The sequence below is a fragment of the Manis pentadactyla genome, chromosome 10, assembly GCF_030020395.1.
Source record: "Manis pentadactyla isolate mManPen7 chromosome 10, mManPen7.hap1, whole genome shotgun sequence".
Taxonomy (NCBI): domain Eukaryota; kingdom Metazoa; phylum Chordata; class Mammalia; order Pholidota; family Manidae; genus Manis; species Manis pentadactyla.
In genome coordinates, this window is record NC_080028.1 from 74,605,461 (window position 1) to 74,632,051 (window position 26,591).

Sequence of the window (26,591 nt, forward strand, 5' to 3'; positions counted from 1 at the left end):
GATGTATTTCTCCAAAGATATATAAATGGCCAATATGCACTCCAGAAGTTGTTCACTAGTGATACGAAAATGCAAATCAAAAACACAATGAGAAATCACACCCAATGGGATAGCCATTTTTTTTATTAAGGTATCACTGATAAACAATCTTATGAAGGTTTCACATGAGCAACACTGTGGTTACAACATTCACCCTTTATTATCAATTCCCCCCCACACCCCCCATTGCAGTCACTGCCCATCAGCGTAATAAGATGCTAGAGAGTCACTACTTGTCTTCTCCACGCTGTACTGCCTTCCCCATGACCCCCCTACATTATGTGTGCTAATCATAATGCCCCTTTAATACCCTTCTCCCTCCCTCCCCAAACCCTCCCCAACCCCTTTCCTTTGGTAACCGATAGTCCTTTCTGGGAGTCTGTGAGTCTACTGCTGTTTTGTTCCTTCAGTTTTGCTTTGTTGTTAAACTCCACAAATGAGTGAAATTATAATTTTTTTTAAAAAAGGAAAATAACTAGTGTTGTGGAGAACCCTCTTATGTTATTGGTAGGAATGTGAAATGGTACAACCACTTTAGAAAATAGTTTGTCAGTTCCTCAAAAACTTAAACAGAATTACCCTATGACCCAGCAAATCCACTCTTAGGTATTTGTCCAAAAGAACTAAAAACAGCTGTTCAGACAAAAACTTGCATGTGAATGTTCACCACAACACTAGTCACAATAGTCAAAAGCTAGAAACTCAAATGTCCATCAAAAGATGAATGGATAAACAAAATGTGGCTTATCTCTACAATGGAAAATTCATAAAAATGAATGAAGTACTCCTACCTGCTACAACATAGACAAACTTTAAAAACATTATGCTCAGTGAAAAAGGCCAGACACAAAAGGCTACATAGTCTACGATTCTATTTACATGAAATATCCATAATAGATAAATACATAGAGAAAGCAATTTTTTGGTGCTAGGGGCTGGGAGGAAGGGAGAATGGGGAGTGACTGCCTAATGGGTATCAGGTTTCTGTTCATGGTAATGAAAAATTATAGAAGTACATAGTAGTGATGGTTGCTCAACATCATGAATGTACTTACTACTACTAAACTGTAAAATGTGCATTTCACCACAACTTCAAAAATATGTATTTTTTAAATGCTTGAGAAGACAAAAAAAGACCTATGAGCAGAGGTGCACAGATAAATTTTTTGGGATAATGGAACTATTCTATAGCTTAATTGTTGTGGTTGTGGTTACAGTACCATATATATTTTGTCTAAATTCAAAAAACTATACCTTGATAAACCTGCCTTTAAAGCAATATATTTCTTTACAGTAAAGGTTTACTAAATTTCTAACAAAACAGCAATTTTACTCTTTATTAATGACTAAAAATATCTTAGATATTCTTTCCAGCACTTATTTAAAGAAAAATGCATTTATAAAGTCTTGATATTTTATTGCCTACCTATTTTAATAGCTTTTAAAATTGTGACTAAATTATTAACTTATTAAATTAACCAACCAATGATCAGTGTAAAAAATTTAAATGAAGTCAAAGCACTAAGGCTGGTAAAATGAGAAAATCACTGGCTGAGACAGAGACATGAAATCCACTGCTAATAAGTATTCTGAGGTTCTATACCTCATCTGGCATAAATTCGTATCTTACTATTAAGAATACTGGTAGTTACAAAACCTGGTATACTTTTCGTGTCCAATACAAATGTGAATTCAGTGTTCAACAAAAATAATTTTGTTTATTCTAAATAATCATTCATTTAAAGCTTCCTGAATCTAAGACACCACGTTAATTTGACTCACTTTCTCCTGGCCTTTATTTTTAACCCAAGTGAGCTTACAGCCTTAAAAAGAAACCCTGCTTCAGCTCCCATTTGTATCGCTTATCTTCCCCTTTTGTCAGCAAGTCCTGGAAGTACTTTAGAAACATCCCATTCAGCCTGGGAAATTGCCAAGATTGAAAGGAAATCTCTTACTCCATGACCTCCCTAGAAGAGGAAGGACAAAAAGACTGAAAGTCTACAAAAAAACAGGTCCCACCTCTTCAGCCACACCCCCAGGCTCTCCAGTTAAATGCAAAACACCCGTTATGACAGAGAAGATTAAGAATCACTAAGAGTTAACCACTACAGGAATCCTTAAAGGAAGAGTCTAGAAACCAGACTGGGACTCTATAATCAAGGAAAAGGCAGAGTTTTATTACTGTAAGAAATGTGTGCAACCATGTTTAAAAAGTTCGGAACACAGGCAAATAATAACTGCAGGGTTCTTCTGACAAAGTTCCTTTAGCTAACAGACTCAAGCATATCCCCAACGGACTGACATGCTTGAGAGATCCTCTAGCAATTACATATTTTAAATGTTCCTTTAAAAATTAATCCTGAAAAGCACTTTGGTCTCTTTTAAAAATAAACATACTATGTAACAGATAACATCATCACTGTTTTTTTTTCAATGGGTTAGACTGGTCAAGAAAAATGATGTAGTTGCCCAAAATCACTTGTAACATTAAGAGAAAACAAATATTATGCAATTTAGTCCTAGGTACTCCTAAAGAAAATTATCAAGTTATGTGCTACTGCCACAATGTATAGTATAACCTACAAATATTGAGCACAGTCAAGGTGTGGGGCATCAAAAGCAATACTCTATCATGCACCCCTTAATGTGTAACACATCTTAAAATATGATGGCAAATGTGGAAAAAACACTCAATTTCATATTCCACGTTAGTGATTCTCAACAAAGACATTACTGAAAATACCTTTAGGGCAATCACAAATTATACACACCCCTGCCTCAACCCTCTCAAAAAATAAATACAACTTAGAAAGGAATCTAAAAAAACCTTGGTTCTATTTCTACCTTTTCCAACATAATTATACGAAGACAGAAAATCACTTTTTAAATGGACTGTGATTCCCTTCAATATCCCCAACTGCAACTACAGGACCTACATCCTTAGGTATCCTGGAGTAGGAAATAAACTATTAAATACCAAATTGGGAAAGAAACAAACATACTACCTGCCATCATAGGTCAGTATGTATGGTAAACCCTCCCAGCTAAGCACTGGGACCTCTTTTCCAGGAGTAATCTTGAAAGAGCCATTTCCTACTACTTAAACATAAATAAATAAAACAGGTCTCATAGATAAATCTTAAGAGATACAAGCTAAATAGTTGGGAAAGGAAAATACTTTTCAAAATAAGTGAGAAGTAGTCTAACTGTAGGAAAAATTATTAAATGAAGAGTTTTTGATAGTTAATAAAGTATACTAGTAAGCAATAATGAAGAGCCAGGAAACAACGCTCCCACAATACTCAGCAACAGCCAGAATATATTGAGAGATTTAATGTATTTAGCCTTAACTTTAAGAGGGACATGAAACAATTCAAAATCATACTTGGAGCCACTTCAAACCCACAAATTCTACACAAATCCTATCTTTTTCATTACATTTTTTTACTAAACATTTTCATCAGATTGATTTAAGTAGTTTAAAATAAGAATCTTTCATAATTCCCTTTTACAACACAAAAAAAGTCAATGTTTCTAGATATGAAGTCTCTTGGGAGATAGCATTTACTCATTTTGAGTAAATGTACAGTGTCTTAACTTAAGAGTACCAAAATTTCATGGTAACTAAAAACTGTACATACATTCTTATTAAAATTTCATTAATTTTGCCTTTGTTTAGAAGATATATTTGGCTTTTTTTTTTTTTAAGTACTTCAAACAATTACACAGACAGAGTATATCCTTTTCCATGATTCCATGATCCATCCTCCCCACTGCTTTAAACCAAGCAAACAAACACACTTGGGGATGGGGGTGGGGGCAGATACTGGGGGGAAGTAATGCAGCATTCAACTGATGTTTTCAGAACAACTTGTTCTCAAACACCAACTATATAATACAAGTTAAGCAAGGTACAAACTACCTTTTAATCTACCCTATTTAATTCCATTTGCACCTGCCCTCCAATAGTCACAAAGATTAGATTATTTTTGCTGGTTCACTATTTCATCTGGTACCAACTTCTTAAAGTGTGAATAATATATGGGGGAAAAATACAGAAGGATGCATATCTACAGTCAAATGCATCATTAGCAGCACACCTGAAACAGGCTTATGGCCTAATGGAAGCACCCTAGAAAATACAGAAAGATAACCACGACTTATTAATGGGGAGTAATTAATTTCATCTCCACCAATTTTTTGGTAAATAATCTCACATACTATTTACCACGTTATCTCACACAAATAATACCACAAATGACATATGCCACATATAACAGAAATTTAACAATTATTGGAGCTTGCATTTATATATTCCCCCTAAAATACATAATACCCTTTATGAAATATTTAGAAGTTATTACACACACACACACGTAATAAGAATACTAAAAGAGAAAAATGAAACTTGAACTGGAGTGTGTTCATGTGTGTAGTAAATTCTAAAACTTTTTGAGGAAGAGATAAGAAGGACATTCTTTAAAATTCCCTATTTGATTCAGAGATAGCAATATAAACATCATTTGTGCAGTAGTTTTGAAAGTAATTTCCCAAACTTTATCTTTAACCCTCATGACCCCACATCTTAGTGAAGGCAAGAATTACCTCCTCAGAGGGACAGCTGGCAGTGCCAGTACAAAAGACCTTTGTCTTCCTATTCTTAGCCCACTGCTATTTTCATGACACCAGTCTTTCCTAAGATAAATATTTGTGAAGGATCAATATTAAAAATGCACACATTCTTAAAAATAAATACACTTTAGAGAGAAATCTAAAACACCCTGGTCCAATTTCTAATTTTTCCAATCCAATTATACAAAGCACATGGATTTTTAAATGGATTCAAAGAGTGGGGAGAACAGTTCTAGTGGTGTACTTTTCGTATCCTCAGTAAGATTTTCATTTTTCTTTACACTTATCCAAAGAATATAAAGACAGACAAGAAAAACAATCAATCTTTTCAGCAAAGAAAATCCAGGGGGCGTTTTCTTTTCAATTAAATATATATGAATTCAACTGCACCATACCATTTGATCATCTTCGGATCTTCTCAATTATTGAATGAGCAGACAGTTCCACTCTACAGAGGACAGACAAGATGTGTGATGTTTCCTCAAATGCACAGGTTTTTGTCTAAATTCTGGCAAATCTCTGGAAGCTAACAAAGAATCTGCCACTGGGGCAATGAATCTGATTTCCAGTGTCAGCATCGAAATAAAGTGTTAATTTCAGACAAGAAATTCCAGAGTTCATATTATCAGGAATATAAAACTAGGGAGACCTCTCAAGAGGCTGAATAGCAAGTCATAGGTTCCTTCAAAGAACTACATATTCTAAGATTAAAGTTAAAATTTCAAACACACACACATACCACATACACACATCTTTTAAAATCAGATTAAAATACTAAAGAGAGAATACAAGTTTTCAATTAACAAATTTAAATAAAAGGGAAAAATCAAAGTTTCAGTGAAAAAGAGAAAATGTTGCCAATGCTGTTAAATATGGAGAAAAAACTAATGTCCATATATAGTCCAAGACATACTTATTAGTGGAGCCTTTCCATAATCAACAGAAAAGATATTAATATATTGGATGCCACCAAAAATAAAGATCTACAGAATACTAAGTTCAACAATATTTTTTAAAAACTGCAAATACATGAATATATGATTATCTGAGGCCATTGCAGAGCCACAGATGATTTTCTTACAGACCTATAACAGCACTGCTGAGGTTCTGACACCTGAAAATGGTTTTTAAATAATAAACACAAGAAGACTGTAAACGTTTTTAAAACAATAAACATGAGGTCCTAGACATACTCTCAATAGTAATACGAACAGCAACATTAACTTCCGAAGGAATAATTTTCAATAGGAATACAATTTCCTTTTTAGAAAGGGTATGAGGATTAATATGAAAGAAGTAATTCACTATGTTTAGAAGTTTGTTGATTCTGGAAAATGTGGATTTCAGTCATTCCCCATCAGCAGGCATACAACTGGCAAGGAGTTTGTTTCCTCCTGCATTCTACTGGAATGTCAAAGCTCAACCCAGGACTTAACTTTTTAGTGATTAGACTTTAAATAATGTACCAATAGATACAACAGATGTGGCATAAGATATCTATGTGTAAAAGAACTTTAAATATGTGAGCAAGGTATTTTTTCAAGATGTATAAAACGTATGAATCTTAAATGACCCTACTCTTTCTTCTATAAAAGATCTGGCCACCTCAGTCCTCCAAAACTTTGAACCTGTTCAAACAGTTTTTTAAGCTGCTGCTTCAGGCTAACCTAGGAGCAGTTCCCCTCACAGCATTGTAAGCTCTGGAGTTAACTCTACGTGCAAGAACAAACTTGTAGTATTGCACTTTCCTGTATTTACTTGGAAGGACACTCAACTACAGAGTATACACTATCTACTGAAGCACTAGCAGGGAAGAAGAGATACAGAGATAAACCCACTATACAGGACGCATGCACATATGTTATGGTTTATTGGGGAAGACATATATGAAAATTTCAGATGGTGTTAAGTGGTATGAAGAAAATCCAGATGGATGTGTTAGAGAAGGCTGCTGTTTCTCACTAAGAGGATGACATTTGGGCTGTGACAGTACGAGAGCCCACAGGTTCTGCACTCTGAGAAGAACAATCTCTGCAGCAACTACAGAGCAAGCACAATCCACGCAGGGGCCCTAAGGCAGAAAAGAGCTTAAGAAGGGCTTTAGAGCAAGTAAGACCCAGAAGCAGGGAAGAAAATGACTCAAGCTCAGCCCTAAGGGACATAAACTAGTTGTGGGAACAAAAGAGATCAATCACTGAAATGATAAACACAGCTTTCATTGTAGACTTGTTGCAAGATCTGGAAAGAAGGATCACAGAGGGCAGAGACAGCAAGATAGGGGTCTTCAAGGAAGCACAAGGTTTAGACTGGGGAGAGTACAAAAAACAGCTGAAGGACAGTAGGTATCCGGACGGTGGAGAAAGGCCTATGAACCTGCAGATCATAGGAATAAACTCATCGAAGAAGAGGAGTGCCCCTGTGTTCCAGTACTCAAATGCCTGATAAGGTTAACAAGAATCTACCACCTGAAACTGTTTTCAGAAGGATTTCAGGTATCTCAAGTATGCTTACAACAGAAGAACAGAAATATGTTAAAGATAGTGAGGGTATCAATCTGCAGAAACCATAAATTAATTTTGATAATATTCAAAGATTTCCATTCCACAGTAACTTTTAAAGCAAGACTAACCAGTATGCTGTGCAAGATTTGGGGGGTTTTTGGTGGGGAGGTGGCATAGCAGGTAATCCAACTGAAAAGTCGTGTATTTTTAACTTGACTGGGGTCATGGTTACACAGGTGTATATACATCTGTCAAAATTCACTGAACTTATGACCTATACATATGTAAATTTATCTCAAAATATACAATGGAGTTCAAAAAAGAATTTAGCTAAGAGGAAAAGTACACTCTATCACCTAATATAAGATGGAGCAGAAAAACACAAATGCTTCTACAAGAATTTAAAAGGATACAATTTTTCTACATTTAAAAAAACTAAAATGTATTAAGCTGGAGTATTTCACATAGGACTTAAACCACAAAATGCCCGCAATCTTTACGGTTAGACCTCTCTACAAGAGAGGACATGTTTTATTTTGTAGTCCCAAAAATAAAATGGTTTCTGAAAAAACCAAGAGAGCCAAATCAATTTATGAAGAGACACCATTAAGTGAATCCATAAAGGGAGGTCTTGTTAAGAAGCTCAATGAATTATTTTAGGTGATTAAGATAAAAAAGAAAGGCATGTAAGCCAGTGCCAAATGTGTGCCCAGCACTTGAAGGCAGGTGTTAAGCCTAAAAGTTGTGAGAATTCCGTTTTCACAAAAGACCACACTCCATTTTATGTGTACCATGATTCCATGTAATTTAAGTGTTTTAACTTGAAGTGAGAGCAGATAAAAAGTATCACTTTAGTGACCACCCCCAATCAACACTAGATAGCAGATGAGGAGCTTTTGGTTTTGGTAATTCCCACATATTGGGCTGAATACTTTCGTCTGAATTTAAATCACGATAATTATAAACAGAATATTCAGGTCCTTCACAGTCTCTTGTCTAGACTGTTTCAACTGCCTCCTACTGTGGTTACACTTACATGAGTGTGCACGCAAACACACACACACACAACTAATTTTCATTTTAATCTTCCTAAAGTATGCCACTTCCATGCTGGTAAAACTTCAGTGGTTCCCTAAGTTCCATACAGTTCACCTATGATTGAGGCCTGTAAGACAACTCCTGAGCTTTATCTCTTATTTATATCATGCCTCACAAGTACACCATTCTTCTAACCAAACTGGGAAATTTTTTACCAAGACAACTTGCATTTTGCCATCTCTCTACTTTCTTGAGATGCCCCTCAAATTTACTACCAAAATAGTACAGACCAATGTCATGGCCCCACTGTCCCCCATTCAACTGTAAAAATAGCTTTCCCTCCATATTATAAACTCTTGATAATCACATATAAAAATATACCAAGAATTACGTACAATTAATATCCATATAATGTTCTATTTTTTACAAAGCCCTTTCTCAGCTCCCATACTAACCTACAACCTCTTTAGAGATAGTGGCTCTACTAGTCAATAAAAATCCCTATAGCATCAATACCCCTGAATTAGAGTACTTTCATTGAATTTGAATATTTCATAATCTCCTGTTATTAAAAATGCATGTCAGTAATACTCCTAACTTAAAAAGGAACCAAAACAGAACTGGAAATAAGGTTCCACTTAAAGATACAACTGCCAAATGTTTCCTAAGGAGTATGTTTTACTCTATAATGGAAAAAATTAACTTCCTCCTCAAATTAAACAACCGTATAGAATTCTCTGAAAAACTTCCTTAGTATACTTGGAAATCTGTGGTACAGATTTGTTTATCATTTAATTTTATTTAACTAAAGCTCTATTTATAGTTCTAAAATATGTAACACCACTTAATTTTATCCTTTAGGTATTTCGCTTTACTATGTACCTATGGACATCAGACAGTTCAGACTCATAAAAGGCTGAATAGAGAACTCTGGTTGCAAAAATCCAGGTTCTCACAATGTCAGACATAACTAGTCCCTGGCTTCCGTATCTTCACAGCACTCTTCTCCACCTTTTGCTCTGTGATAATGGAGAATAAAGGTAATTATCATTTCTTAGAACTTTAATCTGTCTAGTTACCAAAAATGGAAGTTAACTTTAATACACAGTTTCATCCTTTTAGAAGTATATAAAGTTTGGACACAGTAAGACAATACATATCTGTTAAATAAAGTCTTAAGATTCCCAAACGTACAGGTAAAATCTATTTCTTTTCTATTGACTTGGATGCTTCCTCTTGTTTGTTGTACTAATCTGTACTTGACTCCAATGTCAAATTAATCATGTCATTTTGGAATATTAAAACGTTTGACAACTAATTATACATTTAATATTAAAACAAGTCATTCTATATCTTGATGGGCACAACTATAAGATGACATCCCAAAAGAAGGTCAACTGAAGGACAGACTTTGGCTACTGGCAATGATAAAACCACTCATTTGCCTAATCATCCTTAAATGTTAACAGTATTTGTAGCATTGGTTTATAGTCTTCCTTCACATGTTGGTAAAACTTCAGTGCCACTTAAGTTTTACCAACATGTGAAGGAAGACTATAAACCAATGCTACAAATGCTTTCTGCTAAAGGTATGCTACTAGCAAAGGTGGGCTTGCTCTGTTGCCATATGACACTAGTCTATTCAGCCACCTGGAACATTTCTTGTCAATGTGTGTGTGCAGTATCCTATGGCCACAACTGAATCAACAGTCGATTTCCAGACTGACAAAATAACACTAAACAAAAAAACAAGAATTACTTTTTAAAATTCACTTTTCAAAAGCCTAAATCAAGGAAAATTTTTTAAAAGATCACAGAAATAATGATACAGAAAGGCAAAGAATTCTTTAAAATAAAGTGATTCACATGAACCATAAGAAATCTGATTCCATTTGAAGATGTTTAGAAAGATACATAAACCCCCATTTAAACACATAGGAAGATCAAGGTCCATTCCCTCGGTTAATGGGAGTTTATCACCTTTCTGAAGAGGGGACAGAATAACAAATGCAAATTTAACTTATGAAAAAGTAGCATTTGACAATTACCTGAAGTTTTTATAGGCTATTTAACAAAACTACTATGGTCACCGAGCATAAATCATGCTAAGCTACAGGGTACTTTTCATACTACTCTTCCCATCTCTACAAAAATCAAGTATTTCCAACATCCTAACCAACTGCTACTCCGTGTAACCAAGTACATCTCACAGTATCCTTCTACCAAGACAGTTCTGAGAATTTGTTACAGAGCACAGCCTCAAAAAAAGCTTACACCCTTCCTTTCTCTCTCCCCCCACAACCCTCTCCCTCCCTCCCTCCCTTCTTCCCTCTCTCTCACACGCCCACAGCCAAGAAATAAAGCACCTGAAAGAAAAAAGCATGACATATCCTATAAGCACATAAACCTTTATGCTTTCTGTCAAATGAAGTCAGGTGACCCCAGCACGTGGCTGCAACTCTGCTACCCTATTAATTCAGAAGTACAAGACAGAATTTATTCTTATCCATAAGTTCTAGGACTGTTTGTGAAGGGTACTGTATTTAGTCCCCTGAAGGGGATAGTAAATTCTTTTATACATGCTGACCACAATACTGAAAAACAATGGTAAAGAAGAGCTCTTAAATGTCAAATTCAAGCTCATTTATCATCTAATTCGTTAGATGCAAAAAAAAAAAATCAAACCACACATTTCAAAGAAAGTACAAATCAATTAAGAACATAACAATACTTAAACTAGTCAAGTGATTTTATTAAAAGCACTCAGAAACCATAAGTGGTAAAGAACAAGTAAAGCTAGCTTTTCAAACAATTTTTTAAAAACTACTTAACATCACAATTCTAGACTCAGGAAGTCACCTAGTTACATACATTTGATCTAAACACAGGATTTGAGAAGGCACATTGAACAGTACTACCCACTAGCCAAAAGATTGTTTTTATTTTCCTAAGTCTTAAAAGTGGTACCTTCTAACAGTTCACCAAATTAGTTATTTCCAAATACTGCTGAAATTACATATAACCACCAGGAAGCATAAGTCATCCCAACAACGTGTGTGTCTTATACTTACTTGGCCAGTTCCTGAAAAATCGTTAATTAAAGTGTGCTTTAAAGTATGAAAGCCCATAAATCAACTAACCCTAAAACATATATATATATATATATATAGATTTAGGGAGCTGTTCTAGGCACTGGGCTAAATTCCAAATAGTCTCTGACTATTACAAGCACTTATTCAGTAACAATGGTAAGAATAAATCAGTTCTAAATTAGGCACAACCGCCCCATGATTAATCAGAAAGCTACGAAAATTAAAAATTGTTTTAAAAGTTGATGTTCCTAATATATTCGATTCCATCAAGGTCCCAAAGAGGTCTGAGCTCAAGTCCTCCATACGAGCGGAAATTCTCTACTCCTCTGAGGGCCCGCTCAAGTGTCCAGGTACAAATTGCTCTCTACCAGGGTAACTACCCTTGCACTTGGGGAAAGTTCATTCCCAAGAACCTGACTCGGTTGACATCAGTAAAATATCTCATCCCCAACTGCCCTACCTAAAGTCAGAGTAAAGCCTTGGAGTGGGTTTTTTTTTTTAACACTAACACGTGGAGGGGGGGTTCACAGGAGGAATCACAGTTAACGAGAGCATTCACGTGGAGGATCAGAGGGTTAGGGAACAAGTAAGTAAATGGGTAACAGAGACGTTCCTGGACTCTCAAGATCCCCCAACTCAAACCCCACTTGGGGGTGAGCAGTAACCATAAGGTACTCCCACCATCAGGCCCCTGTCTTTACTCTCCTTGACCCAACTCTTGCCCAGTGTCTTCGCTGGGCGCCCTGGGTCTGGACTGCAGCTCCGAGGCTTAAACGCAGGGAGAGGGGAGGCATTAAGGCCTGGCCTCCCAGCAGCCTCCCTCCCCCAGCCAGGGCGGGAGGGGACCCAGGAAGCCGCGCCCGGTTCCAGGGGGGTGGAGGGCCTAGGCCGCGCCTCCCGGCCCAGCCGCTCTAGGCCCCGGCCCGCCCGAGGCGGGGCCGGAGGTTGGGGCGACGGGCTGGAGCCGGCTCACCCACCTGGGTTGCCAGTCATTCCAGCTCCGCGGGTACTTGGTGCCGCCGCCGCCGCTGCTCAGCCGAGACCCCGGGGCTCTGCGGCTCATTACCTTCCCCGACACGACATGGCCAAGCGCCGCCGCCCGAAGAAGCGCGAGTCGCCGCTCAAGCCGGCCGTTTCCGACACTCCGCTCCGGCCCGGGGCTGATGAGGAAGCCGAGGAGGAGGCGGCGGAGGGCGGGGGAGGCGGACGGCCGTTCCGGGTTCCGCCTGAGCCCGCAGCGCAGGAGGAGGCGTGAGCGGCGCGGAGACAGGGAGGAGGGGGAAGGGGAGGCGACGTCTCTTCCAGGGCCGTGCGCGGCCCGCGACGCCGGGGCACAGGAGGAGGACGGTGAGGAGGAGGCGGTGGCGGCGACTCTTCACGCTCACACAACCACGGATTCCCCGCCTCCTGGCTCCGCCCGCCGCGCCGCCGCTGCCGCACAGCATGCTGGGAACGAGGGGGCGGTGCCCGCGCCCGCCCAGCCGGCGGACAGGGGCGCGGCGGGCGGGGCGGGGTCGGCTCCGAGGGGCGTGGCTGGTGGGCGCGCGGAGCGGCTCGCTCTGCCGCACCGGGGGCTCGCCGCCACTCCCAGCGAACCGCGCCAGGTTGCGGTCCCGCCGCGGGGCATCATGGGAGAGGGGAATCTCTGCCACCATCCTCACTTACGCGCGCTCCCAGACATGACCCGGAAAACACCTGATCCCCGAGGCCCGGGCAGTCAGGTGTAAATAGGCGTCCAATCAAGGACCCGGGGAGCTCTTGCGCGCGCGAGCTAAAGCAGGCGCACCCTTAGGCTTCGCGGGCCCCCCCAACCCCCGTTTCTCCTACCTCCAAGGTAAAAAGTGAAAATAGGTAGATATCCACCTACCCAGCCACCACTTAAAGTGTGCCCGTGGACTCCTGTCACCTTGACCTTCTACACATTGTAAAGACCTAATCAGGGGTAGGTAATCAAGGGAATCTCCTGTCCCTTAGAATCCCTGTCTCCTGCAACGTGGAATGTGCCTTGAAATCCTCTCATCCTAACCCTTGTCCACCAATCCCACCAAACTGGGAAGGCCAGGCAAGGGCAAGCCTGAGCGCCTCTCTCCCTCCTGAAAGTGCCCCGGGGAAGGTTTTGCTAAAGTATCAGATACATCATGTGTATGTAGATACTTAGAGAAATGCTGAGCAAGTTGCACACGAAGCCGGTAACGGGAGTCACCTTTGGGGAGTGTGGGTAAAATTGTAACATTTCCAGAATATCTCGCCTGGCTTTAGTACATCTGCATATTAATAGGCGTTCAGAGGTGGAGAGAAGTATGGCTTTAGAGCATTTGCATCATTGCCTCGGGTGGTGAGAAATTCATCTCCGTATCAATGGGTAATTACCTGGGCAAGGAGGGCTTATCAGTACCTGAGAGGTGAGGGGAAGGGTCGGTTTTGCTTCCACTGGAGCGGGAAAGAGAAGGCCCCAGACTGCAGATTGTAAGCAGTAAATGGATTTTAAACCTTATTGATTTGGGTTTTTAGAGGTATTTTGCCCCGGAATTTCCCTTCCCCGGACTTACATCTGGCGGTAGTCTACAGGATTCCTCTGAACCCGAAGTCTGTCATAATGAGTGCTGCCTTTGGGAGAGCCGCCCCTAAAAATGATGGGGAGAAGTGGCGGTCGCGCTGAGGGACGTGCCCATTTGTGTGGTCGTGGAGGCGCCACCACCACTGCTGGCCACGCCGACCCGGCCCATAGCCCGAGCCTAAGGCTACTACTTTTGCTACTGCTGCTGCTCTTGTTGCCGGCCAGAGCCTGGCCACAACCATGGAAAGAGCAGAGGTCCGGGTCACCTTGATAGAGAAGCAACTGGCTGCTGTGTACCCACGCCTTGCTGGCTACAGAGCCCATCGCCAGAACAGCTCCAACCAAGGTAATAACCACCTTTCCTATCGCTGGGTGGGTGATAGACTGGACCCAAAGGCCACGGAGTGGTGTGGCATAGACACCTACCGTATAGCATGTGACTGGCCATTTGCCTTTGGCATCCCAGGATATGATGAAGCAGACACATTGGCCCAGGTTCGCTGGCCAGAAGGAAAGCCTGCCTCTGATGTGGCCCAATGGCTACACCAGCATTTGTTACACGTGAGGCAAAAGACAATGTGAGCCCATCTGTGGCGTTTGCCATTAACTTTTGAAGTCAGCCGAGCTCATAAGGAGTGCCCTGCATGTTGTGCAGATCAGCAAACCACCAACAGGGGCCTAGAGCGGCTCTTTGCAGCCTATGGCAAATCGCCAGTGATTGAGAGCGATCAAGGCACCCACATTATTGGACAGGCGTTGCAAAAATGGATGCAGCTATTAGGAATAAAATGGACGTGGCCCTGGACATTTCAACACATGGACCAGCAATGGCTGGCTCTTCTGGCATCTTGGGGAGAAGGCCTGGAAGCTGCCCTCCTGTGTATTCATGGAAATGTTGCTCCCCAAAATCACAGTTATTTGCTTCTAAGGTCCTTGTGTCCTGGATGCACCCTCTGGCTGCAGCTGCTACGTGATGGCTGGAATGGACAAGCTTTGGACTTAATCTGCATGGAACTTTTAACCTAAACTGAATCCTCGGGCTTAAGAATTATCATGATTGTGTTGCTGTTGTCAAGAAAAAAATGCTTAAAGAGAGGCTTGACTTTGTCTAATGTTTGGTAAAAGTTTTGTGAGCAATCTAGCATTGTTGTTAGGAATGAGTAAACAAGTGTCGAAATATTTTGTGCTTAGTGAGAGATTGTGCTGTAAAGTACATTTAATCGGCATAGGCTGAATCCTATGGTTTGAGGATTATCAAGATTTTATTGCTGTTGCTATTTTTTGTTATTAGATTGGTCAGAAGAGGGGGCACAAGTAAATTGTAAGGCGAGATTCTGGAGGGGTGACCTGTGGGTAAAATTGTAACATTTCCAGAATATCTCTCCTGGCTTTAGTACATCTGCATAGGTTAGCAGTTCAGAGGTGGAGAGAAGTATAGCTTTAGTGTATTTGCATCATTCCTCAGGGATGGAGAGACATCATCTCCATATCAGTGGGTAATTACCTGGGCAAGGAGGGCTTATCTGTACCTGAGAGGCGAGGGCAGGTTTTGCTTCCACTGGAGCAGGAAAGAGAGAAGGCCCCAGACTGCAGTTTGTAAGCAATATATGGATTTTAAACTTTTTTCTCCCTTTGACTGATGTCAGTTTTTAGAGGTATTTTGCCCCGGGATTTCCTTTCCCCGGACTTACAGGGAGCATATTCAAAAGGGTCTTAAACTATTGTTTTATGTTTCGAGAAGAAGGTCTCTTTGTCACGTGTCATTAAAAAGTGTTACCAAAAATACTTGAAGATTAGGAGATATTGATACCTCCCTACACATCAGCTTTAACCACAGGTCCCTGCTTATGCCCACCAACCCTCACTAAAGTATGATCCTGCCAGTTATAAAGGATGCAAAGTTGAGATTTTTCAAATATACTTTCCTCCCCTCCACATCTCCCCAGCTTCAGAGAAAAATAAACTCTGAACTGGGGCTGATATTTGACTCAACACATAAATTCCCACTACGTCAAACCCAAGTATGGTCACCCACATGTGTAAAAAAATTATAGAACACCTGAGTTAAGAGGGATGTATCCTGTGATGGGGGGAGTCTAGTAAACATAATGTTCCTCATGTAATTGTAGATTAATGATACCAAAATAAAATTAAAATTAAAAATAAAAAGAGGGATGTATCCCAAATGCATACACACCATCGAGAAATTTGCCTTAGGTACCCCCACACTTGCCTACCTCCCTCTTGCTGAGGAAGGGTCCTATCAATTGTAAAAGAGTCTCTACAAGAGGCGTCCCTTCTCTGTTTAACATTTCCCCTTCCCCATTCTGTGAAGAGAAAAAGTCCCTCTTGAATAGAGTTCCAAGATTAGGGTCCCCTCAGTCAGTATTGTCCTTTCTGGGAGACCATTATTCCCATCACAAGGTATTTTGGTTTTGTTTATAGTTAATGTTCAATTATGTAATAATGAACATTTTTCTCATGTATGTTTTTAATGTACAGCCTAATCATAATTTATTCTTTGATTCAAGGTTCAGCAAAACTTATTGAACATCTCCTAGCCAGGCACTTGGAGACAGGATGATGATAGAGATTCAATCCCTGTCCTCAAGGAACTCTGGGAGTAAGTGTCAGAAAGATACATCTTGTATTAGAAATGGCTGAAATATTTATGTTTGCTCAATCTCCCTTCTCTCCATCATCCTGCAAGCCTGTCGTACAATCTGACTAGAAAAGCCCCTCTCCCAAAGCCTTTTCTTAATTGTAAGTTCTGAGCTTTTTTGGACCCACTTTGCTCAGACTCTTTGCTTATTATGGTCAGGATGAGTTGATGCTCCACTCCCCTTCCAGCACCTTGAGACCCATGAGCAAATGGCCGATGTGACCAATTAATTATTTTGACTTCCTTAGTTGATTGCAACAATGGTACTGTGACCAAACTGTGTCAATTCAGATTTCCAAAATGATTTGCAGCAGAATGATTTGCAACTCTAGACCCCCAAGAAAATTGTCGAGATTTCTTTAACCTTTTCAAATTACAGAACAGCAAAGTAATTCAAGGAAGGGCTCTGGGTCCAAATTCCAACTCCTCCACTTACAAGCTGAAGGAGCATTGGCAAGCTCCTTTCTCTCACAGTGCCCAGTGTCTCTGCCATAAAATGGAGATAATAGTACTCCTGACCTCTTAAGGAATGTTTAGAGGATTAATAGAAATACTGTATGTCAATTGCTTTGCACTGTGCCTGCCACACAGTAAGCAATCAATAAATGTTAGCTATAAATCAGATCTACAACCTGTCTGACAAACATGGCTACTTGCATCAGATTGGACCGATGACAAAGATGGGGATGAGTGGCTGGCAAGGGTTGTGCCCAGTTGCCCCTTATTTGTAACTGTTTTTTTTTTTGTACTTCTCCCATAGAAATAATTAACCCTTAAGAACACAGTGTTGGCAAAGGGATAGTGTGAGGAGGACACAGAAGGTGGGTGAGTTGTTTGGCAGCAACTTCCTGGAAAGCAATTTAAGACTGTGTATCCAAAGACTTAAAATTGTTAATACCCTTTCCCTGAGTGATTCTACAGCTGGGAATCTAGCCTAAGGAAATTTGCATGTTGCAGCCCAAGTGATGTTCTTAAAATACAAATCAAATATGTCATTCCACCTAAAATCCATCAATGGCTTCCATTCTTAGGATACAATCCAGATTTATATTACTAAGAGCCTCTAGGAGCCTGTAAAAGCTGTTTCACCTACATCGCAAACATCATACCCAGAACATACCTATGGCAGCACAGACCCAGAACAGGATTCTAACAGGGGTACTTAAATTTTGTCTTTGCAGTAAAATCCCCATGCTTAGGCTGCATCCCAGACCACTTAAATCAGTGTCCCCCACTGACAGCCAAGGCATCAGTATTTTTTTTTTTTGAGACTTCCCAGGGGATTTCTAACATGCTGTCAAGAATGAGAAACACCACGTTAGGGCCCTTAAGCACTGAAAAGGTTATCAGTGTCCCTTCCCCAATCTCACCTCCCAATATATGTGAGTTATAAAGATAATTCTCAACTGCTAGAAAAAAAAGAAAGGAAAGCCCTGTATCTCCCATGGCAACTACTTTTAAAAAGTATATCAAATATGATCAAAACTCAAAAAATGTCTCATTTCTTCGGGTGGTTCTGCTTCACTGACTCCATTGGTAGTTCTCCACTGTCCTCCAGTCGGAGGGGCCGGTTTTCAGTTCCTGAAACACACCAAGCCTCCCCAGCCTCTGTGCTTTAGCACTTCTTGCTGTTCTCTCTTCCTGGGATGCTGTTCCTCCATTTGTTCCCATGAAGGTTGGGACTAAGGTGAGATGAGTGAAGTGTCCATGGTTCAAATTTAAGAAGCCACTCACTGAGGTGCTTACAAGTGCCCGACTTGCCCTTGCACAGGCCTATGAGTGAGTGTCTCCTTAAACTTGGGAGTCTAGGCACCTCATTTGCCCCACCCTGGTCCTGACCCTGTTCCTGATGGCCCATCTCAATTCTTCAGAGAGATTTTCCCTGACCTCTCTGCCCAAAAAAAGCTGGTCAATATCTTTTCCAGGGACTACTGTCACACACCCTATTTCCCTCCTTGGTAACACCATCACCACCTGCATATGTTAGGTTTCTTTGCACATTTATTAATCAGTCTTACCCTTACAATATGAACTCCGTGTATAACAGCAACATCCACACCTGTCCCACCTCTACCCTCTGGATCCCAAGCCCAGCACCTGACCCAGGGTAAGCACTTAAAGAATAATCATTAATGAAAGGAATGACATGGAAATTACCTAAAATATGGACCAAGATTGATATAAAAGTATTGACCTGAATTTTACTTACTAATAGCAAAAAAGAAAAACATGAAACAATTATTTCAATTACCCAACAATAGGAAACTGATTAGGAGACAGTACATTCATCAGCTTTCAGAAACCATTAAAAATTATATGTATGAAAAGTACCAAATGATTTCACTCATATGTGGAGTATAAGAACAAAAGAAAACTGAAGGAACAAAACAGCAGCAGAAGCACAGAACCCAAGAATGGACTAATAGTTACCAAAGGGAAAGGGACTGGGGAGGACAGGTGGGAAGGGAGTGATAAGGGCGGGAAAAAAAGAAAGGGGGCATTACGATTAGCATGTATAGTGTGGGGGGGGCACGGGGAGGGCTGTGCAACACAGAGAAGACAAGTAGTGATTCTACAGCATCTTACTATGCTGATGGACAGTGACTGTGAACGGGGATGTGGGGGGGACTTGGTGAAGGGGGCAGCCTAGTAAACATAATGTCCTTCATGTAACTGTAGATTAATGATACCAAAATAAAATTTTTTAAAAAATTATATGTATGAAGTGTTTTATGAAATCAGGAGAATATTGTTAAAATGTTAAAAAGAAAAAAAGAAAAGCATGAGATTCAAAATGAACATGTGCTATGACCTCAACTTAGTTAAAAAGGGGAGAGGGAGAGGTTTCATAGAAAAAAGATTCAAAGAAAGTGTATTAAATTTGCCTAATATTGATGTCCTGTGTCAAATGAGATCATGGGCAGTTTTTTCCCCCTGCTTATTGCTAGTTTCCTAATCAGAATACAGAAGTGGTTTTAAGAAACTAAAATTTAGCACTTTATAAATATTCATTGAATGGACCAAGAGTTAATAATCTTAGGTGTGGCAATGAGCCACACAGACCACTAAATAAACTTTAGCCAAGGCACAGAGTCTTCATTCTAATAACAGGACCAACTCTGACTCATTTATTGAGCATTTACTAGTGCCAAGCACTGAGGCAAATACTCTGTGTGAGTTACTTCATGGCATTCGCCGAAACTCCACTGTGAGATTGGTATCTGACGCCAAGAGGAACTGAGCAGCCTGCATAAAGTCACCCAGCTGGGAACAGACAGGGACTGTCACAGGCAGGGACAGAAGGGACATTTGGCTTTGACCTCACATTTGTTAAAAGCCTCAGATTAGCTTTGACTTTATTGCCCAAAGAGGTTGTACACAGAATCCTGAAGATACACTGGTAGGAAGTCTGGATTTTAAAATGGTGTCCCCTTCCCAGCCCACAAACTAGTAGGGGCTGTACATGAATGACTTCATAATAAATGATATTAGGACCTGGTGCAGAGGTAATTTATTGCATTTTCCCCCCTTGCGTTCAAAGTGTTTGATGGTAAAAAGAAAACTCTTAAGACATACCAAATTCTGTGCCTTGTTTGCTATTTCTTACACTTTCTACACACTCAGAGCCTCAGAAACTGTAAACTGACCTGAGCCTTTGACTTCCAAAAGACACTGGCATCAGGATTTGAACACAGGCCAACCCCAAAGTCCTTAACTGCAAGGATTTTCCTAGATAGATCTTCCAAATTTCCTAGACAGATACTCAGATTTGTATCCCAAGTAAACAAAAGATAAGGCTCTCCCTTTTGTTTCCTTTAATCCCCAGATCTGGCACAGGATTAACCCTATTTAAGCACCAAGAATCAATGAGCCCCATTCTCAAACAGGAGACTCAAGTGTAAGAGTGTTATTCAAACAGCAATCCACACCATACAGACATTAAGGCAGATTGTAAAAAAAGAAAAATAGCAGCCCTCTTATTCCTGCTCCCAGCTAGGAAATCTTTGTCATAGGTCAAGCTCCCTCAGTAAGGGCTATTTTTACAGCGAGTTTTCAAGTTGGTGCTGGAGGAATTTGGCTGGGAAACCTCATGACACATTTGAAATCTCCACTCAATCTGCCTCAGCTTGAGGCTAGGGCCAAGCTTCTATGAATCTGGGCACAAGACGTCCTGCCCACTGGCTCACTCACTCTCCAAACAATAAAAAAGGAGGGCGGTGATGTCCGGCCGAAGCTATTAGTGATTTATAAAGTGGAGGAAACCAGGAAAAAGAGATGCCTTATGCTTCGCCCTGTGGAGCCCAAGGGTTTGCATGCACAGGAACCAGATCCTTTGCTTCTCAAGAGTAAAGCAGTATCAGGGACGTATGTAAATAAAATGCAGATTATGTAAATAAAATTTCCAGCAGCAAGTCATTGCCATCTAATTGTTTGTACAGCTATCATTCAACATTTTAAAAAGGAATCCTGTGTAGATCTCTTTCCTTTACCTAGTAAACGTCTTTCTGAAGAACTGCCCTTATGGAAGCAAAACTTTTTACTTTGAATGTGAACTGACAAGCATTGTCTGGCTGGAGATACTACATCGTCCTTTCTCTCTGGCTTTTAGTAGGAGCTCTTAGCGGTACAGCCTTTATTTCTTCTTCAGTGTTTTAATCCAAGGCTTCCAGAGTCTTTCCCCTGGTTCTTAAGGAACGATAGCCTGCTTAAACATCTTGCCTAAAGTCAGGACCCACCAGGAATGGGTTGAAGAGAAAGGAAGTTAATGTGTGGTGGGGGCAGGAAGAGGAGGTATGCAGATGAAAGCTAAAGTCAGGGTGGAGGAGAGTGGTGTCTTCAGTGACTGTTATCGCTGCTTGGAAGAGACCCAAATCTTACGATGATGATAATGATGATACAATCATAACAACAATAGCTAACATTTACTGGGCTCTTGCTCTCACCAGGCACAGTGCTAAGGGCTCTACTAGCTCATTGCTCAAGATGGACTACATACATGTTGGTTGTTCTTATTTTCATTTTACAGATGACGGAGCAGTGGCTTATAGAGGACATGACTTGCCCAAGGTGACATACCTAGTAAATGGTAGGGTTGAAATTTAAACCCACATGCGGTTGCCTGTCTCCATGCTGCCCCATCATTTACTTTAGCCAGCAATCAACTTAATCTATCAATTTGTACGAGTAGCCCACTTTCTTGAAAGCAATCAAGTGTCACAAATTTAATTCTTTATAGTTAAAAGTTAATTTGCCTACCAAGAAAAAGAGGGATGCATATTGCCTTCCAGAGCTTTTTGCTGAAATAGAATTGTTCGGCCTCTTCAGTGGACATCTAATGTGGCAAAACTGATGAAATCCTTTTGTCCATGCCAACTTGGCAAGTGAAGGCCTGTTCTAGAAGGTCTTTTGTGCTAAAATGATTTGAAGGTCACAATGCTTGGCTCAGGGCTGGACCATCCCCCAAGAACGCCACCTCTCAGGGGACCCTCCCCGCTGGGCCCTGGAAGAAGTTTCTCAGAAAAGCACGACTGGAGGTGGCTTCTGGAGAAGGCAAAGCAGATGGCTGAGTATTACATCACCACAGGTAAGGGAAACAAATATGAAAATCGTAAGATTGTAGAAAAATAATAACCTAGTCTCCAAACCATCAGCAAGAGTTTGGGAAGTGTTTATTCCCCAGCAAACGCCAGGAATGGAAGAGAGCTGATAAATGACAAAGCCTGGCCCTCTGCTCCCCAATTTAAAAGCAGACACCACCTTTTTCAGTTTTGTTAAAATAAAAATGACTCAGTTTAATTGTATTTATTTCTAACTACTGCTATTCTTCAAACTGTGGGCGATATCAAATCCTCATATTCATATAAGAAAAAAACTGCCCTCAGGAAGTTTAGTGAGTAACTTGTCCCAGGCCACACATATGGTAAGTGGCAGACCCTGGTTTTGAACCCTGGGCTATCCAATGTCAAAGACAACCGCTATTTGAAAACCACCTGAGAGACATACAAAGAGGAACATTTTTCTGATCATCCTATTATGTACCAAAATGATGCATGAAATTCCAAACACCTAGTCATTCTTACCAGTTGGATCTTGTTTGGAGAACAAAGGCTTAAACAAAATTTTTTCTTGGCATATGCTCATCTTCAAGAACCTGATGGGAACCAGAAGGATAGTAGTAGCTGTGTGTTAAAATAGTGCGATTATTAGTGTCTCTTTATTCTGCTTTCTAGTTTCCAACCTTTCTATTATTGAAGGAATGTAACATTGTGCAAATCCTTCCTACTACAATCTTGCTGTCCTAGTAGATCTCCCCACCCCTAGAACTCATGATGCCTCCCTGCTGCCTTCTGCATCGAGTCCAAACTCCGGATCTCCTGTGCCTCAAACCTCATGAACAGTGAAATAAATGAAAAATGTGCAGCTGTGGTAGTCACCTAGAAAGCACTCTATGTACATGCATGTGGGTGTGTGATCTGGGCTGTTCCATATGGCCCTATACTTAGAAAGGCCTTAGGTTTGCTGCCACCTTGAAATACTTAACCAAGTTTGAACAAGGGGCTCTGCATTTTCACTTGCAATGAGACCTGCAACTTATGTAACCAGTCCTGCCTGTTAAACTGAGTATAGCACAGGGGTCAGCAAACTTTGCAAAAGGCAGACAGTGAATATTGCAGGCTTTGCAGGACATGTGGTCTCTGTTGAAGCTACTCAACTCTACCATAGTAGTGGAAAAGCAGCCACAGACAATATCAATGAGTGGGCGGTGTTTCAATAAAATTTTAAGTACAAAAACAGGTAGCTGGCATTATTTGGTTTACAGGCTACAGCTTGCCCATCCTTGATATAGCACAGTCTTCCTTAAAGGCACGTTATTGCAATGTAATAACAGTCTGTTTTCCATGTACAGACATTAGGAATCCTTCAAACATAGACTAGATGGTGTTCCCTGGCTGCTGAGAAGCGAGAGGCAACAAAGTGTGAGTGTGCAGACCTGCCACTTTCCATTGTCCCTGCACTTCTGCTCTCCATCCTTCTCCACCCTGCTCTGGGCCCCAGAGGCTGGCAGGGTCCTTGTCCCGTCTTCTGATTGCTTTCCACCAATGGGAGGCATCACCATATGGAAGAGCAGAAGGACAGTAATGTCTGTGCACCCCTCTGTAAAGAGACCCTTTACTAAATTTTCTTCACATTTCCTTGGTCGACTATACCATCTGTTCCACCTGACTGATACAATGAGGCAATCCAGGGATTCACATCAGCACAAGCCACAACTGCCACCAGGGCTGGAAGCACAAAAGGTGGGCAAAGCCCAGGAACCTGGTCATACCCTGTGGGAGACATGGGCCAGGTCTTTCCACTGGGTGCTGGAACCACAAGGTGATTTATCTGCTTGAGGCAGAGACAGAGGAGCATAAACGTTCTGGCTTCTCCCTTCCTCCTGCCTTCCAATCTCATGCCAGTGACTGTCATTGGCTGAACCCAACTAAGAAGCCAGCTCACATGAGAGCCTGGGAAATGCAGACTTCAGAGATTAGTGTCTGCACTACAGAACAGAACAGGGGGAGAGTAAGGAATGGCTCTGAGGACATACAGGCCCAGGCCCACCATAGGAAGGAGAGGTTGTACTTATCAGGTAAGAAACTTCAGAAAGGCTATTTGGAAGGAATATTGATAACATCCAGAAAAACACTTTTGCTCTATAAAAGGGGTTAGTACATTAAAACTTTAAGGATCTCTCTGTTTGTTTAACTTTTAGAATATGTGACAAGTTCTTTGACTATGAAGGCACTGATCTCTTTATCAAAAAATTCAATTTGGCTGGAGACGTGGAGGGGAAAAAAGACTCGATTTAATATGGTAACAAAATTAGAGGTAATAAAGGGAAAGGAGATAAGTTGGACTACATCAAAATCAATAAGTTTTGTGCATGAAAGGACTCTGTCAACAAGTAAAAAGGCAACCTGTGGAATGGGAGATATATTTTCAAGTCATATATCTGGAAAGTTAATATCCAGAATATATAAAGAATTTCTACATCTCAACAATAAAAATCACCCAAACAACTAAATTTAAAATGGGCAAGGGACTTGACTAGACATTTCTCCAAAGAAGATATAGAAATGATGAACAAGCACATGAAAAGATGCTCAACAACCATAACATTCTTAGAAGAAAACCTATGCAAAAATATCTTGAACATACATATGAGCAGTTTTTTCCTGGACACATCTCCTTGGGCAAGGGAAACAAAATAAAAAATGAACAAGTGATGTTCGTTATGCATCAGAAGATTGGAGACTGACGAAAATTAGGCTTGGGGTGGATTAATGATTGTGCATTGAGTATTGACCCCCCTATACAGAATTTTATTGTTGTTAACAACCATTTGATCAATAAATATGAGAGATGCCCTCACAAAAAATATATATATATATAAACACACTTCCAATTGTAAAATAAATAAGTAACCAGGATGTAATGTATAGCATAAGGAATATAGTCAAAATATTGTAACAACTTGGTATGGTGATAGCTGGTACCTAGAATTATCATGTATATAAATGTTGAATCACTGTGTTGTACACCTGAAACTAATGTAATACTGTGTGTCAACTACCCTTCAACAAAAACTAATTATCGAGGAAAAAAAAACATCTACCTAAAAAAAAAAAAATACATACAAAGTTGTACATAATAGCAAAGAACTAGGAGTAATCATTGTTAATAACTTAGAATTTGTCATTGTTCTATACATATAGTTCTATTCAAAATTATTCTTACACACATTCTATATTATTTCTATAATATGTTATATTAAAATTTGCATTATTGTGCAATGTATAAACTTATTTGTCACATAGTATAATGGTGAAATAGTACCATATCAATAAATATCCTTTTACAATATTAAAAAAAAAAAAATGAACAAGTGAGACTACAGCATGCTAAAAAGCTTCTATACAGCAAAGGACATCATCAACAGAACAAAAGGCAACCTACACTATAGAAGAATATATTTGTAAATGATTTATCTGATAAGGGATTAATATCTAAAATATATAAAGAACTCATATGACTCAACACAAAAAAAAACCTCACAAAAACAAAAACCCAATTAAAAATGAGTGGGAGATCTGAACAGATATTTCTCCAAAGAAGAAATACAGATGGCCAACAGGCACATGAAAAGATGCTCCACATCATTAATCACCAGGGAGATGCAAATCAAAACCACAATAAGATATCACCTCACACCAGTTAGAATGGTCACAATCCAAAAGACAAGAAATAACAAGTGTTGGTGAGGATGTCGAGAAAAGGGAACCCTCCTACACAGTTGGTGGGAATGTAAATTGGTGCAGCCACTGTGGAAAGCAGTATGGAGGTTCCTCAAAAAACTAAAAATAGAAATACCATCTGACCCAGTAATTCCACTTCTGAAACCAAAAGATATATGCACCCTTATGTTTATTGTCACACTATTTGCAATAGCCAAGATATGGAAGCAACCTAAGTATCTATCAATAGATGACTGGATAAAGAAGATGTGGTACATATATATAATGGAATATTATTCAGACATAAAAAAAAAGAAATCGTGCCATTTGCAACAATATAGATAGATCTAGAAGGTATTATGTTGTGTAAAATAAGCCAAGCAGAGAAAGACAAATACCATATGATTTCACTTATTGTAGAATCTAAAAACAAAACAAAATGAACAAAATAGCAGTAGACTCAGACACTGAGAAGTGACTGGTGGTTACCATGGGGGAGGGGCTAGGGTGGGTGGATGAAAAGGGTGATGGGGAAAAAGAGGCACAAAAATTCTTAATCATAATATAAGCTGGTCACAGGGATGGTAGACAGCATGGAGAATATAGCCAATGGTTCTGCAACATCTTCCTATGTTGACAGATAGGTGACTATTGGGGGTGAGGATTTAATATGGTTAATTGTTGAACCATTGTGTTGTATACTTGAAATCAATATAAGATTGTGTATCAACTATACTTCAATAAAAAAGAAAAACTAAAAAAAGAAGAAAAGAAGAAAAGATGCTCAACACT

At 40.1% G+C, this 26,591-nt stretch overlaps 1 protein-coding gene across 2 annotated transcripts in view; it reads right to left on the bottom strand.

Annotated features, from left to right (window-relative positions):
- SMG1 (SMG1 nonsense mediated mRNA decay associated PI3K related kinase) overlaps positions 1 to 12,653 on the bottom strand; it is a 97,519-nt gene extending 84,866 nt beyond the window's left edge. For both annotated transcript variants that reach the window (XM_036917101.2, XM_036917103.2), the window contains exon 1: positions 12,280 to 12,653. In XM_036917101.2, coding sequence (XP_036772996.2) covers positions 12,280 to 12,365 — 86 coding nt within the window. In that variant the 5' untranslated portion in view covers positions 12,366 to 12,653. The remainder of the gene's footprint in view (positions 1 to 12,279) is intronic.
- Positions 12,654 to 26,591: the final 13,938 nt, after the last annotated feature.